Genomic DNA, 18,305 nt, shown 5'->3' with positions numbered 1-18,305 from the left:
GGAGTTCAACTTTTACGATTATGTCATGAGATGGCTAAGTCAGTACCTGCATTATAGGATACGATGGTCTACTTATGGTGGGTGCTCCCTCACATGACAATATCCCTCAAGACGCGCTATGTTGAGTTAACTCAATCGTCCTACTTCTTGTCTCATGCCTGCAGCTACTAACTTAAAAATATTAAGATCATGGGGATCGGGTGAAGGCAATAAGTTCTATGGACAACTGTGCTCCAAGAATAATTGTGTTCCCCTTAAGATGTTTGCACCTGTCACGTCGCAGGTCTGTTGTTTTTCACAACCATCTATTAACTTCATGTGTGGCCTTGGGAGTTCGATGTCTCCAACTGCGCCAATGGAAAGGGCATTTCCCGTCACTAAATTACCAAAGGCATTAAGCAACGCACATAATTTAAAAACACATATCAAATAACCACTTACTAATCGACCGACCCATAGCAAACAATTACTCAAGTAACATCACATAAAAGGGAGCTCAAGAGTTGTTACAACCCATCACAGAGACCGTGATGCAGGAGGAAGAAGGGATGTTGATGGTGGTGATGAAGGTGGCGCGGATGATGATGGTGATGACGGTGGTGTGGCGGCAGCGGCTCCCTCCAGTCTCCCTCTTGATCGCAACAATGGTGTTTTTGACGTGGACGACGGCTGGACATGGAGATGAATGATGAATGAGGCTTGATGAAGATAATAACAACGGGTAGGGTTGAAGGTGTGTGTATAATGGCTCTCTTAGCCTTGTCCGTTGATGTAGCATCTCTCCTTTGATCCAAGGGCTCTAAGTGAGCCATATCCTCTCCTAGGACATCCCTTAAAGACCAAGAAAGTCGTGAGAACAAACGGGGACGAAGTCCATGAAGAATTATGTCATGAGAGGCAACCTTCGGTGAAGTTTCGGGTTCATACGAGAGTCTGTACGACCATCCATGATCGCATGAAACGTCGTCTTTGGTACCGATGTCTCCCGGTAAAACGACCGTCATTTCTTCATACGAACTCAAAATTTGACGTTCTTGAGTTTGTTAGATTCATATGAATGATGCTGATCCATTTTTGATTTTAGATCTTAATTTTGAGCACTTTGCAAAAATGACTTTTTCACTCTTCGAAATGGCCAAGTCTGGCCCCCTAGATGTCCTCCGTTTGTACATCTTTCATCGTGCTAAGTGCATGGGAAGTCTGCATCACCTACATGACACACAAAGACAAAGAAAACTAGTAAAAACTAAAAGAATAAAGATTATGCAATGCTCACGGTGAAAAGAGTAAAAACTGAAAATCATGCATATGAACACATATTGGCTCAATGGGACATGATATAACTTGGTATACGTAGATAATGTGGAATAAATGAGCTCTAAAAATGTATAAAATATGGATACATCATCTAGCATACGATCCACCATCTTTCAGATGTCGCCGATGCATGCCACATTCTGCATCCGCTCTTGGACTACATCCCAACCACCGTGACGACACTAGAGTACGCCGTCACAACGACGATGCCCGAGGACACAGGTCCACCACAAGGATGCCGCCGCCACACCATCCTTGCTTGAGTAGATTAGTTTTCAAATCCATCCTCAACCATAGGACCAATCACCTTGCCGGGGTAGGATATGAAGAATCTTTATTCAGCACCGCCATCGCCGCCGCCGAAGTCAAGACGCTGAACAACCCAAAACATAAGCTACTAAAGCCTAAAACGATCCACACACATGCATCCGGTGACCCCCTTACCACCGACAACCAAAGTCGTCGGCAGAGGGGAGGCGCCGAAGGGGCGGCAGAAGGAAGCACTCGGCGACAGGTGAGATCGCTTTCTTTCTTCCTCTTGAAGAAAGAAACGGTACAAAGGTTTCTCTTAGCTTACAGAGGTTAGCTACACTGTGCAGATTATCCCTTCGTGGTATAATAACCTTCAATATTCTATGGTGTCACCCTAAAAAAAAGTATTCCACGGTGTCACCCAGCACTCCCCTTGTGTGACCATGCGCTTCCCCTGCTATACTTGTGCTCGTTTCTTCCCAAGGGACGGGTGGTGCAAGTCTACTTTGAAGGGAGCTTCAGAACCAGTTCCGACCCCTACAAGCTTGCAGAAAACGGTGTTCAAGACCAACCCCGACCAAGACGCATCCGAGCTCAGAAACCGGTTCAAGGACTACTAATGGTGTTACGGCGCAGGGGCGTCTCATCATGCCAGATGCTGGCCCATATAGGCTAGCCCATGGCCCCTAGGTCATCTTATGCCCTGGGTCGACGTATCGGCCCTTGACCCCTATAGAAGGAAGGACCCGAAGTACTTGGTGCGCAAGAGAAGAATTGGTGTCCTAGAGAACTGCTCCAACGACTAGCCGACTAGGACTTTTCTAACCCTATGCCTCCGACATCCTTTATAAGTCGGGGTCGGGCTAGTCGATAGGCATATCAAGTCATGACTTAGACACAAGTTAGAATCTCTTGATAGTCGGTACTTGTACTTTATATACTCCAATCGCAATATACAACACAAGTAGGAGTAGGGTTTTACCTCGTAAGAAGGGCTTGAACCTGGGTAAATCTGGTCTCCTGTCTACTCACCTCACCGAGACACTATACCAAGGGATCTGCCAGAATTAGCTCCAACATGTGTGGATGGTGACCATGAGACGTCAACGTCCACTTGTAAATTCACTAATGTCTTAGGTAGTCACTAACCATCTAGAGGAGAGGAGCTAATGTGTTGCTCCATGTAACATGCATCGATCATATTGGATTCATATAAGGTTGATTTTGGAATATTAGATGTCAGATATCGGGTTATATATCAGATGATATGTGGTAACTTGGTATATCACATATATGACTTTCATTACTAATCTTGTTTCAATGAAAGTCATATATGTCGCTCATGCCAAGCAAATGTAAGGAATGCATTGACGGGTCGACCAATTAGGATTTTGTTTTTTCAGGTTTTAGGAACCTCCTAGAAGGTTTTGGTACGGTTTCTCTCATCCCCTTTTTCTTTTCTATTTGTTTCCTCTATCGATTTTCTTTTCGTTTATATATATTTTTTGCTATTGCTTTTATTTATCTGTTCATATTTGTAAAACAAATGTTCTTGAAACTTTAAAAAAATGTTGACAAAAATTTAGAGGCTTTCTAGATCTTCTAAAACGTTACAAACTTTAAAAAAAATCTTCACAATATTTTTAAAAATATCCAAAATAAGTTAGGAACATTGTTCTTGGATTTGAAAAAATGTCGACATTGTCAAAATAAAATAAATCACATATTCTTTTGAAAAGCCAAAGTAAAAATTGGCTGAAAACTAATAAAACCGGAAAAAACCGGCTCTCGACAGGAAATCGCTACACGCTAGCGCTAAATGGTCGGCCAGAGGTAGCACTATGTGCGACTCCCCAATTTAGTCGCAGAGTGACACACAGGAGGTTTAGGGAATTCCTATTCAACGCTTACGGTGCTAGTTATAAGCTTATCGGTAGATAGCGCACACCCGCTCCAGCACGTTCATAGGGAATGGGCCAACCAGTCTAGGGGTTGCGTTTCAGGTTTGTGGTAACTCCCAACATCCAGTTTTGTGAAGCTTCTAGAAGCTTTCAATCGGGGTTTCTTTGTGTTTTCTACTGGTTTATTGCTCATTTTTTCTTATTTTATTTTTTATTTCCCTATTTTAAATTTATGAACTTTTTGTTCAGTTTTGTGTTTCTTGAAAATCTCAAACTTTTTTCAATTTCATGACGGATTTTCAAACATATTTTTTTCAAACCGATGAATATATTTTTCAAATCTGTGAACTGCTTTCCAAAATTCATAATCCTTGAACTTTTTTTCAATCCACAAACCTTTTTTAAATCTGTGAACATTTTTTAAATTTGAAAAACTATGAGCAGTTTGTTTTTCTTGAATAGGAGAGAAACACCAGAATAAAAAGGCTATCAAAAAAAAATTAAACCAGCAAATGGGCGGGCGATCGAGTGAGCATTTCTGCTTTATTGCAGGGACGCGGCACACTCGTAGTTCAACTGTGCCGGCCCATTTACTGTAGCAGATGGTTCCATAAACAATGGTTTATTGTGGTGGGTGATTCCAAAACAAATGTTTTACTGTATCAGACGGTTCAAAAAGTTGTGAACATTTTTTTCAATGAACCTTTTTTTTAAAACTTGTTTATTTTTTAACTTTGTGAACATTATTTGAAACATGAGCAGTTTTTGGACATCTCAAACATTTTCTAAAAGCGAAGACATTTTGAATTCCCAGAAAACAGTACTGAAAAGCTACGCTACGTTAGATAAATGGGCCGGGCCACCCAGAGAGCTCGCCTGTGCGAAAGGGCCATTTATTGGACGCATTTACCGGTATGTTTTTAGGCCGGGCCCAAGAAGGAGAAGGGGTTCGCGGAGAGGCGTTAGTTGCAAATAGGAGTTGCCCTGCCTGCTCAAGCACCCTCAGCCGCCGCCTCCTCCACCTCCAGTCCTCCCCCCACCGGCGCCACCCTCAGCCGCCGCCTCGCCCTCCATACCCCACCTCGCCTCTGCCTGCATATCTCGTCACCGCGGCATCTATCCATGACGGAGCTAAACCCTAAGCCCAAGTCCGCAAAGAAAGCGAGGAAGGCCGCCGCTGGTGGGGAGGAGGAGGGCATGGACTCGCTCAAGTCCGATGTAATCCCCAAGCTGAAGTCCAGCAAGAAATCAAAGAAGCCCGCCGCCGACGAGGGTGAAGAGAAGGGCGCGGACGCGCTCAAGTCCGACGTAAGTCCCGAACCGAATCCCACCAAGAAGAAGAAGAAGAAGAAGAAGAAGAAGCCCGCCGCCGGTGGGGAGGAGGATGGCATTGACGCGATCAAGTCCGACGTCGCCTCGTTCGCCTCATCGCTGGGACTTGTCCCCGGCGCCGGCAACTCCTCCGGGTTCGACGACTCCGACTTCCGCAAGTCGGGCCCCATGAGCGCCCCCAAACCACCCAAGCACCCCCAAACCCCAGAAGCGCCCGCAAACACCGATCCCCCCCAACACCCTAAACCTACCAAGAAGCCGCATCCTCTCGAGCTCCATGGCCCTCATACCGCCGCCACCACCAGTGCCACCACCAATTACCCGCTTGTAAAGGCCGGTGCTCTCTCCGGGCAGTGGTATGCTGATGCTGCTGAGCTGGAGGTCAGGGTCCTAGGCGACCGTAAGCATGCCGCACCAGCAGTGGGGCTTCAGGAGATGCAGCGGATGGTGGAGCAGAAGCGGGAGCTGGCGGAGAAGCTCATGGCGCAATACTCGAGGGAGTATGACTCGGTGCGGCGGGGAACTGGTGATCTGAAGCTCCTGGAGATGTCGGCCAAGTCTGGTACATCAGCCGATAAGGTGTCGGCGTTCACATGTCTAGTCGAGGACAATCCAATTGCAAACATGAGGGCGCTTGACTCTCTCCTCGGTGAGTTGCACTATTGAAATGCTCATCGTGGTTGCGTATTGAACAAATTGAGGCAATAATGCTTCGTAGATCATGGAAACAGAGCTAGATTACATTTGAGATTCTTCCTGTATCTAGACACTGAGCTAGGGAAGAATGTTTTGAAGTGATCCTGATTCCTGACAACTTATCAACTTTTACAATCACAGTGGCAGTTTTTTTAATCTCATGTAAGTATGTAATGCTTGAGTAAAAGTGGCATTTGGAAGCAATTTGATTGCATTAAATGTGACTGCAACTAGGAAAATATCCAGTGTTTCAGATCAAAAATGAATCATGAATGTTAGATGGAAATCGCATAAATGTTAGACCTTTTAAGATATAAAACCAACTTGAAGTCACTAGAAAAACTTAGATGAGTATCATATGTTTGTTATGTGCAGTAGGCTTTATTTAGTGGCAGATGCTCGCCATAGGTTTGGACTATTAGCATTGCTGTCATTCGGTAGTGTATGGTCGGCAACTTAGTATAATCAGTTAATCACTGCCACTGGTCTTATGTGAACACCAGCGAGGTCTTTGTCAGTGAATGCGTTCCTTGCCACTGGAGAAAGATTGCTCAGGTTTATGAGATGACTCACTTTGTTGAGTTGAAGTTACCATCTGCATCTACTTTCATCTTCTCGTAGATTTCCTTTTGAAAACTGAGGTTGCGGTTTTATTCTGGTACTTAATAATATAAGTATATAGTCAATCCTTTTAGAACTAGAACCTCGCCGGGCTATCCAGATACATAAGGCCATCATGACATCGATGAAGTAGCACAATTTTCAGATAAATTCCACCATCTATTGAAAAGTTAAGGTCTATCATGAATGGCAAATCTATATCGTTTCAAATCACAGGCTTTTAATTGTGAACTATCAGTTTTTGCTATATAACATGCAGTTCAGCTAAGATGGATATTGCTTGGACAAAGCTTTATGTCTGTGCATACAGGAAATTAGCTTTCTTGCAGTTCTAAGTTTGTGAAGCATGTTTTGTTTTGTTTTGTTTTGGGTTACTTCATATTTTTTGTTTGCAATCTTCGGTATAGCTGGACTTTCAATGTCAATATGCCGTTTTGGAGATCATCTTGTTTCTGTTCTCTTCTTTGATAAGTATTCTAAAGAGGTTCTTTCTGTTTTTTGGAAACGAAATTACAACAGGTATGGTAGCATCAAAGGTTGGTAAAAGGTATGCATTCACAGGCTTTGATGCATTGAGGGAGTTGTTCGAAATGAGGTTAGCATCTTCTGAACTCTTTTCTTTTGTTACCTTGTAGCTATAGAACCTTTCCCTCCTGAGGACACACTAAAGCAAAATCGGTGGCATTTATCTTGTTATATTTCTTACCTTATTTTCCTTGAATCTTACTGCCATTTCTCAAATTGGAACTCATCCTTGCGGGAGCCACTTGAATGGGCTGCACCATTGGTCTTTTATTAGGCGTAAAGGCTCCCTTCTTTACTGGTGCAAATATGCTTTCCAATTGATTATTCTTTGTTTTGTGTTTTCTAGACTGCTAGGCTTACACAAGTTCAGGCACAAGAAGTTACATGCCCGCAAAAGCATTTCGTAGCACATGCACTTGAAGCTTGCACGGCTTGATTTTCCCGCATAGCAATTTCTTGCTCTTAACATCTGACTAGACTGTCTCATGTTACTGGCTTTGGTTTCCATCTATTCCCTTGTTGGTTCGGGAATGATGTGCAGCTGTTCCATCCCCTGTTCTTTGGTTTTATTGAGACAGTCATGTGGGAATGCTAATTTTAGAAGAATCACGCTGCATGTGTACAAACGAATGGAGAGGGCCACGGCTGTTTTATGAGTGACACTTTCTCGAACATTAACCAGACTAATTAATTAGCACTGCCAGATTTATTTTCTTACGGCATAAGCTCTCTGTTTTCTTTTATTTCTTGTCATCGTGGTTATTGAATATTGATGACATTCTCTTGCTAGGTTATTGCCTGATCGTAAGTTGAAAAGTCTTATTCAGCGCCCATTAGACATTTTACCTGAAACAAAAGATGGCTACTCACTTCTCCTATTCTGGCATTGGGAAGACTGCTTGAAACAGAGGTATTTCTCACTCCACTATGTATCTGGCTATTTACATTTCAGTCATCCAGGATCCAAGTAGATGCCATATGTAGGTCCGGACTCTGGAAGAAATAAGCCTTCAATTTAGGAACACTTTATTATCGAATGAAGGCACTAGACTTTTTATCTTGCCATTGTTATATGTGACACCTTTATTATTATTCTATTGGTCAGCATTTTAAATGTGTCACATATAACAATGGCAAGATATATGTGACACCTTTCTCTTGCCTGGTCATTGTTATATGTGACACCTTGATGGCTGGCATGTGGGACCCATTACCATTGTTACATGTGACACCTTTATCTTGCCTGGTCATTGATTTTTTTTCAGTTTTGAATGTTATGATTAATACTATTACAGGTATGAGAAGTTTGTTATTGCACTGGAGGATGCGTTAAAAGATATGCTGCCAAGCCTGAAGGACAAAGCAATGAAGGTTAGCCCAAATCGTGGATTCATATGGAACAAACTTTTTTATTTGCTCTCATTCTGGGCAAAGACTAGCATTATACCGTCACAGAATGAAAAGAATCAATTGGGGAACTTATAGTGGGGCATATCCTATCATTTTCTACATCACATCTGATACTTGGAAATATCGAAAACAGTAAAGTAGTTGTGAAAAATCAAAACATAATCGCAAACATCCGGCAAGATGCATTGGAGCTGCGATAGAAATTGCTATTACCCCCGTTCCTAAATATAAGACGTTTTGGCGGTTCAAATTGAACTGCCAAAACGTCTTATATATAGAAACGGAGAAGAACAGTACGATTTTGAGGCAGCTAAGCATGGTTTGCCTCGACAAACTTGCATAACATCTAATCTAGCTTTGACCATATTGTGAGTGGAGATATGTTGATGCTGTACCAAATGTACTAAATCTCGGGATCAGCTGTTGAATTGATACCGCGTCATCTTTCAAACCGATTTAACACGGAATTATCAAGCCATAATAGAATTTCAAGTCAGTTTCTTATCCAGATATGTCTTACGTTTTAATATCTTGGCGGAAACTAGCTATTTCCTGCAGGGAACTTGATTCCTGGCAGGCACCAGAAAACTTTAAAACCAAACTAGTTTTGTAACTGAATATGAAGATTTGAGTAGAAGTTTCTGGCGGCAATTTTGTCGAACCAACCGAAGTTCTCCAGGAACTGGTGAAAGCAAAATTACCTAATTAAATAGAAAATCAGGAGGTTCAAAACTGGTCCTTGCCTGCAACTGCTTGGTTTCCAATTCCTGGTCAATCTGGAAGCTCGGCCACTGGTCCTCATGAGATCTGGGAAATGGCTGGCATTTTATTTTGAGGATTTACTTATCCTAGCCTCGTAAAATAGACATGCTTCCAGTGATTTGTGCTATTACTATCATTAAGAGTATTTTGTGTTTCCTTGTCATGAAATGTGTCTTGTTTGTTGTTTTCCTCTTTTCTCTGCAGACAGTTTCTGCCCTTCTAAAGAGTAAATCTGAACAGGAACGCCGGTTACTTACAGCTCTTGTTAACAAAGTAAGTTGTCACTTTTCTGCCATTTCTCCATTTTCACTTGTTATGATGTACCCAAAGCAGATATGATTAATTTATAGTGCAATGCTATATATATTACTTATGATAAGCAATACCTTACGGGCAGCGGCTTTATTCTTAGTCATCGTGATGCAAACTATTGCAGCTTGGAGATCCTGAAAGGAGGGCAGCATCAAGTGCCGCATATCTGTTAACAGGTCTTCTGTCCACTCATCCAAATATGAAGGTATATGCATTTGTGTCTGTTCGATCAGTATAGTTAACTACGTTATATTTTTCTCACGAAATCAATAAAAAACTTAACACTTGTGTGTTCTCGGACATTTTAAATTTGCAGATGGTTGTGATAGATGAGGTGGACTCATTTCTGTTCAGACCACATGTTGGGCTTCGGGCCAAATACCAAGCCGTATGTTATTGTTTCCGTTACTATTTTATTCAAACATTGGTTCTGAATTTCATACACAGAGCGCATTGGTAAATTGGTTTTCTTACAGATAACATTTGTGTAAAGTTTTACTTTCTGAATACCGGGATATGCTCATCTATCCAAACTATGATGCATTTATTTTAAATGTGCTATCTTGCCTTCTAAACTAAAGTTGTTATTGTACAGGTCAACTTTTTGAGCCATATTTTTCTTACCAGTAAAGGAGATGGACCTAAAATTGCAAAACGGTTGGTGGATGCCTACATTGCGGTTTTCAAGGTTTGGACGTGGTTCATAAGTGTATAATTCTTGCTGTGCTTAGGCGTACTTACTGGCGATGACCCTTCTCCTGCCAACGTTTAGTTTACTTTCATCACATCCTCAGTTCGCCATCTTGTTGGCCCTATTTTCTTTTAAACTTCTGAAGTTCACATCATATTTCAATTTTGTTTCTACGGCTTTATGTTCATCCTCATAGTCTCCTCACCTGTATGGGGTTAATTGCTTTTAAATATTTGAAGTTGTCTTTATTGTTCTGTGGCACTGTTGTCAGGTACTCATGTCTTGCCCTTGTGATAGTAAAGGAGAAAAACAAAGTAAACATGGCAAGAAAAAGGTTGAAAATGGGAAAACAAAGGGGCGAGAGGACAAGGTCAACGACTCCAATTCACATGGAAACCATGAAATGGATCCACCAGCAGGAACAGATTTAGAGATGGATTCCCGCCTTCTCTCTGCCCTTTTATCTGTATGTCTCACACTCTGCAGACTTGCCTAGTACTGTCTTCGCTTCGTCGTGTCATGTGCTAACAGTATGCTTACATATGCCCCTTTTTTTGTGCTCAGACTGGTTCCTGACTTGTGTCTCTAGTTCTTATTGATAGTTCATCTTATGCAGGGCGTAAATAGAGCGTTACCATATGTTGCAAGCTCTGAAGTTGATGATATTGTGGAAGTTCAGACACCAATTCTTTTTAGACTGGTGAGGTTATTAACCAGTGAAAGTACATTGCTGAGTTGTTCTCTGAAGGACATAATAGCTTCCTGTAAAGATCCTAACTAGCAATTTTTTTGTTGCATGTAGGTTCACTCTGAGAACTTCAATGTTGGTGTTCAGGCGTTAATGCTTTTATATCAGATCTCCACAAAAAATCAGATAGCAAGTGACCGTTTTTACCGCGCGTTATATGCGAAACTTTTGAGTCCTTCAGCTGTTACTTCATCAAAGGTTTCAGTTGCCGGCCCTTTTGCCATGCTTTCTGTGTGTTCTTTATTTTAGTGCACTTTGATCTTTGAACAATAACATGGTTTATAAATCTCTTCCCTGGCACAAGATAACCATGAAGAAAGTAGCTCTGCGCCTCACCCTTATATGTTGTTAGGCATCTTTCTATAGTTTACCTGACTAATCATGTCTTGCATATTTCAGCCGGAATTATTTCTGGGTCTGTTGGTGAAAGCAATGAAGAACGATGTAATGCTGAAGAGAGTAGCTGCATTTTCGAAGCGTCTGCTTCAGGTATGTTTTCTAACGATGCGAATATATTACTTAAATTTGCTAGAAGTTCGTAATCACAGAAATGGTTGTCGTGGGCTCCCGACATATAAGCCGATTATGCCTTAATCAGTTACCTGTCGCCCAGGACGAGCATAAAGGACTAACATTAGTTACGCTACTACTATACAGCACTAACACCACTGCCCACTGGAACTAAAAACTACACAGCTGCACATGAAAGTTCCAAGTGGAAATTCCCCAGAAGTTGCAAATTCTGTGCAAATGGGATTCATAAGTAAGTCCTAATTTGTAGTAATATGGAAGAGTATGTTGTACATAGATGCAATCATGCAAAATTTCAGGTCTAAATTACGTCATTTCCAACATACAAAGGTAAATACTTGAGTTGTATCACAGCTATGACCACCACACCCTAGGTTGTATCAGAAACGGTGTCTGCTATGCCTCTTGTACTAGTTTTGATGGGCCCACGATGGGGTTAGTCTTAGGGATATGATTACAGGGTGGGAGTGAACAAAAATATCGTTACAAACACTAAATAATAATAAAAAATCCCAATTTTTGTGTGGACAAAGATTCATGAGTGCGTGATGCCCGTGCCAAATTTCAGAGCATTTGGATGTCTGAGTAGCTCTCAGCAAAAAAGACAAATTTGGGGTCTGAAAAACTTTACTGTTTGTGCACTGTTGGGACCTGATTTTGTTGTTTTTGCTGAGAGCTACTCAGATGTCCAGATGCTTTGAAGTTTGGCACGCATCTCACGCACTCAAAGATCTTCCATGAAAAAAAACCCGGATTTTTTGAATTTACTGTTCACCGGGTGCAGATGAGCCTGGGTTCAGAATTGGATATTAGGTGATGTTGTCATTATCTGAGTACTAACCAGTAAAAGAATAAGATATGTTCCCGCAATATGATTAGAGCCAAGTTCACACTTGGTCACAAAACAATATTAACCACATGGTTTGTGCTGTTCTTATTTCTGTTTTACACCATTGTTGTGATAGTAGGATTGTCAAGTAGAAACTCCCACTGCAACTCTTATGCCTGTTTTACATGCTTCGTGATTTGTGATATTTTAGAAAAGAACTAGAACTGATATTTTGAAATATGACATAAAAGTGACAATATCATAAGGGATGCGTTTGTATTTTATTTATATATTATATTTTCCACCACCCACTTGTCCTACAGTGGGATGTGGGAAAAGGGAAAGAAATCTGGGCGAAGGCTTTTAAAATCTAATCGTTGTTTAGACTATAATTACAAATCCGAAATATTGAATCTTTTAGTTTTACCTGTATTATTTGTGATTATGGAATTGAATGGAACTAGGGAAGCTCTAATAACTAAATTGTGATGTCTCTGAACAGGTGGCTCTTCAACGCCCTCCACAGTATGCTTGTGGATGCCTTTTCATACTGTCTGAGGTCCTTAAAACAAAGCCACCATTATGGTATGTGGTTACTTGTCAATACCATATGATCTCACTGAATTTTATTGAGTACATAATTTACATCAAAATCTTCAGGACGATTGTGCTCCAGAATGAATCTGTCGATGATGGTATCGAACACTTCGAAGACATAGTAGAGAATCCTGAGGACCCTGCTATTGCTTCAACAAGTCCAATCAAACAGGATAGTATGTTGGCTTCACTTGAGAAATACAATTCTGACAGCGAGGATGATTCTGATGCTACGAAACAAGTAAAAGTGTCCGCTAGTGATGAGAAGGGTCAAACCAATGCATCAGCTGAGGGGTCGACATCACATGTATTATATAATCCACGACACAGAGAGCCTTCTTACTGGTATTGTCTTTTTAATCCTATATTTTGCATGAAATTTTCAGATTATGTTGTTTGATAATGCAAGGATAGAAATATGGGTATGCATCATGTTAATTTGGATTAGCTCTACTATCTGATCCAGGTGTATAATAAATTTCCGTTTATTTGTTTTGAAACGCTAGTGGCAATATCGTGTAGCATTCTTGATAATCTAGTTCATCTCGAAATGCTATACTGTTGCAATCCAATTACAAGAAAAAATTCAAATAGAATTGGCCACTTGGTATACAAAATCAGTCACCATTTTTTGACAAGATCCCTAATAATCTATAACATCATACTATTTCACAATTTTCTCTCCTTTTTTGTACTTTGTTACAAATACAAACAATGTTCTTGATCACTCGTGCTTTTTGTTGTGTTCTCAGCAACGCAGATCGTGCTAGTTGGTGGGAGCTAACGTTATTGGCCTCACATGTGCACCCGTCAGTATTTACAATGGCTAGGACATTGCTATCTGGAAACAATATTGTCTATAATGGTGATCCATTGACAGACCTGTCGCTTCCTGCCTTCCTTGACAAATTCATGGAGAAGAAACCAAAAGGAAACCGCATTGCTGAAGGGAAATGGCATGGTGGATCACAAATTGCACCAGCTAAAAAGGTATGAATTTGTTATTTGCCTTTACTTTCTTTTGTTGAATTTGAATTGTTCATCTTGTGTTGTTTCTCTTCTAAGATGTTTTATCTCTGGATTTTACAATGACTTCTTCATGTTTTTTATTTTTTAACTTGTGGAAAAAAACATCACCTATATAGCTGTCAACTTGTCATATGTTCGTTCTGTCATGGTTCCCATAATCTCTTGTAGCTTCACCAATATGAGGGGACCGCATTAGTATCATTCCAGTGCCTTTTGTCACGTAGCAGATACTGTCCGTGTGTGTCATGGACAGTACACTAGTAAAGTAGTAATCACTCGTATACTGTTCACATGTTCGTTACTTCCTTTGAGTTAGTGCTATCTTTTGTGTGCTTCCATCGTTTAGGCAGTGGCTGCATAAGAATATTCATTGTTACATTTGGAATTAAGTGAGAATATCCTGCAGCTATGGCCTATGGGCATGCGCCATTTAGGTCCAGTGACACCTTGATCAGGCCTAAGTGTCATTTCACAAGCATTTCCTGCATATGTATGCTCTTCATAATTAATTTGAACATTCATACGTAAAATCAACCTGTCTATACATCTGAAAGTACGTGATGATTTCTAGTTTGTCTTGGCAACTATAAAAATAACTGCATATGTTTTACCTGATCTCATGTTTAGTGATGACCTTTGACTATCTTTTCGGTTATGGATTCTATCATCATGTGACAGCACATGTGGCACTCCCTCTTCATATATACGAGTTGTCACTGCCGCAATTCTGTTGGCTGATCTATGTACGTCTGTGTGTGTGTTTGTGTCTGCAGCTTGACCTGAATCATCATCTCATTGGACAAGATCTGCTAGAATTGGCAGAAAATGAAGTTCCTCCAGAAGATGTTGTTTTCCATCGCTTCTACATGAACAAGACAGGCCCTATTAAGCCCAAGGCAAAGAAGAAAGCTTCAGTTCTGGATGAAGATACTGGAGAGCTCTTAGCTGATGACGTTGATGATGTCAGTGATGAAAGTGATGACGAGATGCAGGAGGTGGATGAAAGTGATGACGAGATGCAGGAGCTGGAAGATGAGTCTGCGGAGGATGGAGAATATGACTACGACAATCTGGACGCCAAGGCATTTGAGGAGGAAGGGGATTTGCTTAGAGATGACAGTGATGCTGATGTGTTGGATGACATTTCAGATGACGACGAGGATGATGATGAAGATGATGGTCTTAACATGTCATATGTGGACGAGAGTGCTGACGATTCAGATGATGATGTTACCGATGTAAAGGCTGCGGCTGCAGCCTGTGGGCAAAAGCGAAAGAGCCGCTCAACTCCATTTGCAAGTCTAGAAGAGTACGAACATCTCATGGAGGGGGAGGCTGAGAAGTCTACTTTGAAGAAGCAGCGGAAGCACAAGGAAGCTGGGGACAGTGTGGGCCGTAAGGAGAGAGGACAGAAACAGTCGGGATCACGAAGGAGGTCCAAGAGATCTGAATGAGAATGAGCTTATACCATGTTGGAAAATGTTTGTGGCGATGTTGCTCGCTAAAGTTTTGTAGTTTTGGAAGACGCAAGCGGCTGGCAACATGTTGGTCTTACCTTCTGGCACTCGCCGCCACCAGTTCCTCTCCGCCCGTCCTTTTGCCGGTGTGGACGCGCTAGCTCTTGCAGGAAGAAAGACCGGCGTGTGATCAGGCTCGGAGAATTAACCAATCAGTCATCATCTCGTCTAGGCGTGTAACAGCTTGGATTCTCTAATTTTGACATTTTTTGTATGTTGCATACATTTTTTTCCTACATTATGTAAACCGGGTGCATGAAGAAGCTATATCCACCTAAATTTGTTATTGTTTCATAAAATATCTGGGAAATATCTGCGCTAAACATATAATAAGAACATCCACAGCATGGATAAAATGGGTATCCTTAAATCCGAGAGCCATAATAGACATGGAGATTATTATTGTTACTAGGAAAACCCTCCGAGAAAACTGCCAAGATCTCCCACCCTTAGCATGGAAAACTGGCAAGCAATATTCAACATGTCACACTGCACATTAGAGGCCTCTATCTGACAGAGGGGCACGCCCAATGTAAATGCAAAATGTTTAGGGTCTGTCTATATTACATCTGGAGTAGATGATTATCTCACATCTAACATGATGCTACACCCTTTTTGTGGCCCTCTCATTGACAACTTCCTCTCGCTGGTTTGTTATTTTCTGTTTGTTTGATGGTTGTCCAGCTTTTTTTTTGAGGGGATGATGGTTGTCCAGCTAAGTTTATCCTTTGATGCTAAACAAGCTAACTGCGTCAACGATTGGGCCGGTACACAGCTACGCACCGAGGTGTGCTGGTTTGTAGCACACGAGAAAAACTCGTAAGTGTGCCTGTTTCCTCTAAAATAAAACGAGAAAAAGTTATCGAAAGGATAAGGGCAGTTAAGCAGGAATCGAACTCCCAAGCTACGACTCTTAACATGTCTTATAGCCTCTAGAACAAATGGATGTTTGTGACAACTGATCAGCGCAAATATTTGACAACTCACTGCAACGATCAGATTTGAAGCCTTTTTTGAACATTTATTGAAAATTCGTGAAACATTTATAAATGACGAATATTTTTTTAAGTGTGATCAATATTTGTAATTCCAAACATTTTTTGAAAACACATTTTTTAAAACGTGATTTTTTCTTGAAATCTCGAAAAGTTCCGTGTACGACGAACCTTTTTAGTTTTCTACTCCCTTTGTTCCTAAATATTTGTCTTTTTAGAGATTTCAAATGGACTACCACATATGAATGTATATAGACATATTTTAGAGTGTAGATTTACTCATTTTGATCCGTATGTAGTCACTTGTTCAAATCTCTAGAAAGACAAATATTTTAAAACGGAGGGAGTAGTACGTATTTGTATGCACGGATCATTGTGCATGCCTTTTACCGGCCCTGCCACCTCCGCCCCCGGGGCTGCCGCCGGCTGGCGCGGTCCGTGTTGGCGTTCCTTGGAGCCAGGTGGTGAGCGCCGGGTCTGTGGCTGGCGTGGCCGGTCCAGGCTTCTCGGTCCCCTTTGCACCGGTGGAGTCACTGTCGGTGTCAAAACCGACAGATCTCGGGTAGGGGTTCCCGAACTGTGCGTCTAAGGATCGAAGGTAACAGGAGGCAAGGGACACGATGTTTACCCAGGTTCGGGCCCTCTTGATGGAGGTAAAACCCTACGTCCTACTTGATTGACTTTGATGAGTATAGCGATTACAAGAGTTGATCTATCATGAGATCGTAATGGCCAAATCCTAGATGTCTAGCCTGTATGATTTATGACTACCTCTACGGACTAAACCCTCCGGTTTATATAGATACCGGAGGGGGCTAGGGTTTGTACAAAGTCGGTTTACAGAGAAAGAAATCTTCATATCCGAACGTCAAGCTTGCCTTCCACGCCAAGGAGAGTCCCATCCGGCCCATCAGTCTGGCCCACGTCACATAGTCCGGACGCCCGGGGACCCCCTAATCCAGGACTCCCTCAGTAACCCCTGAACCAGACTTCAATGACGATGTGTCCGGCGCCCAGATTGTCTTCGGCATTGGAAGGCGGGTTCCTCCTCCGAATACTCCAAAGTAGCTCGACCAAGAAAACTATATCCGGCTCTGTACAATAGTCACAACCCTGAACCACAAAGGCAAAATACTTAAGCAAAAAATAGGTCATGTCTTTTGACAACTTTTTTGGCGAGGCATTGAATCCCAGCCTCATTATTATTTTGAACCATTTTTTCAGCCTCCTGTTTCGCGTTTCGAGACGCAACTCCCAGCGACACGTCTTGTCAAAGTAAAGATCGCGTCCCCTTATTGCGGGATTTTCATCAATGAGGGTTTGGGTAATCCAACCGTGCCATCCGCTCGACCCCTTGGGAATAGGCAAATTTTAAGGCTTTTGCGGGGTCGCTTGACATTCGTTACCTTTATAAAGGGATAATGACCCATCTTTTACCCCACGCCTTCTCCTTCCTCAGCCTTCCCATCCTTGAGCTCCAGCGCCCAAGTCTCAATCCTTATCCATTGCCACCACGCTCTCTGACCATGTCCGGATCTGGTTCGCAAGGAAAGTGGGTGGCCTCTTCCGTGACAAAGAAGGATATCCAAGGACTCCGTGAGGCGAGGTACTTAACCGCGGAAATCGCACACAGACTTCCGATGAAGGGGCAAGTCATCCCTACTCCGGAGCCTGGCGAAAGGGTCGTGTTCATCCCCCACTTCCTCCGCGGGTTAGGGTTTCCCCTTCACCCCTTTGTTCGCGGCCTCATGTTCTACTATGGGCTAGATTTTCATGATCTAGCCCGTAACTCCTTCCTCCATATCTCGGCGTTCATCATCATGTGCGAGGCATTTCTCCGCATCCCCCCACACTTCGGCCTGTGGCTCAAGACCTTCAACGTGAAGCCGAAGATGGTCGACGGGGAGCACGCGGACTGCGGCGGAGCCATGGTGAGCAAGCTCCCTCACACTATCTGGCCTAAAGGGGCCTTTGTGGATACCGTCAAGACATGGCAGCATGAGTGGTTTTTGAAAGTTCTAGTTATCGACTAGAGGGGAGGGGGGGGGGTGAATAGGCGTTTTTTTATGAAAGTCTTCAAAACACGGGGGCTTTGAAGACAAACGATAGAAGTGAACCTATTGATATGCAACAGAAGGTAGACTACACTAGACAAGCCATAGTCAAATAAGCAATGAAGTGAAACCACGAAGACTATCAGCAGCTAGGTAGTATGGCTCAGGATGGAAGATCGTATGAAG

General features: G+C 42.2%; 1 protein-coding gene across 1 annotated transcript; it reads left to right on the top strand.

Moving 5' to 3' along the window:
• Nucleotides 1-4,447: 4,447 nt before the first annotated feature.
• LOC125512739 (protein SLOW WALKER 2) lies at nt 4,448-15,369 on the top strand. Its single transcript, XM_048677827.1, has 16 exons — nt 4,448-5,451; nt 6,639-6,714; nt 7,435-7,554; nt 7,940-8,015; nt 9,021-9,089; nt 9,253-9,333; nt 9,445-9,516; nt 9,724-9,816; nt 10,091-10,285; nt 10,436-10,519; nt 10,622-10,765; nt 10,967-11,056; nt 12,430-12,512; nt 12,588-12,869; nt 13,277-13,514; nt 14,327-15,369. Exons 1-16 carry the CDS (start codon nt 4,593-4,595, stop codon nt 15,005-15,007), a joined length of 3,243 nt encoding a protein of 1,080 aa, XP_048533784.1. The 5' UTR covers nt 4,448-4,592; the 3' UTR covers nt 15,008-15,369.
• Nucleotides 15,370-18,305: the final 2,936 nt, after the last annotated feature.

The sequence above is a fragment of the Triticum urartu genome, chromosome 6 (assembly GCF_003073215.2).
Source record: "Triticum urartu cultivar G1812 chromosome 6, Tu2.1, whole genome shotgun sequence".
In the NCBI taxonomy this organism is placed as follows: Eukaryota; Viridiplantae; Streptophyta; class Magnoliopsida; order Poales; family Poaceae; genus Triticum; species Triticum urartu.
The sequence above is the reverse complement of the archived record's forward strand: the minus strand, read 5'-3'. Positions and strand labels throughout refer to the sequence as shown.

Excerpts from the sequence above, each read along its gene's own strand:
- LOC125512739 (XM_048677827.1), top strand. The coding sequence starts at position 4,593 with ATGACGGAGCTAAACCCTAAGCCCAAGTCCGCAAAGAAAGCGAGGAAG. Across the intron at positions 6,715-7,434 it reads AGGGAGTTGTTCGAAATGAG|GTTATTGCCTGATCGTAAGT; the intron begins GTTAGCATCTTC and ends TTCTCTTGCTAG. Across the intron at positions 8,016-9,020 it reads TGAAGGACAAAGCAATGAAG|ACAGTTTCTGCCCTTCTAAA; the intron begins GTTAGCCCAAAT and ends TTTTCTCTGCAG.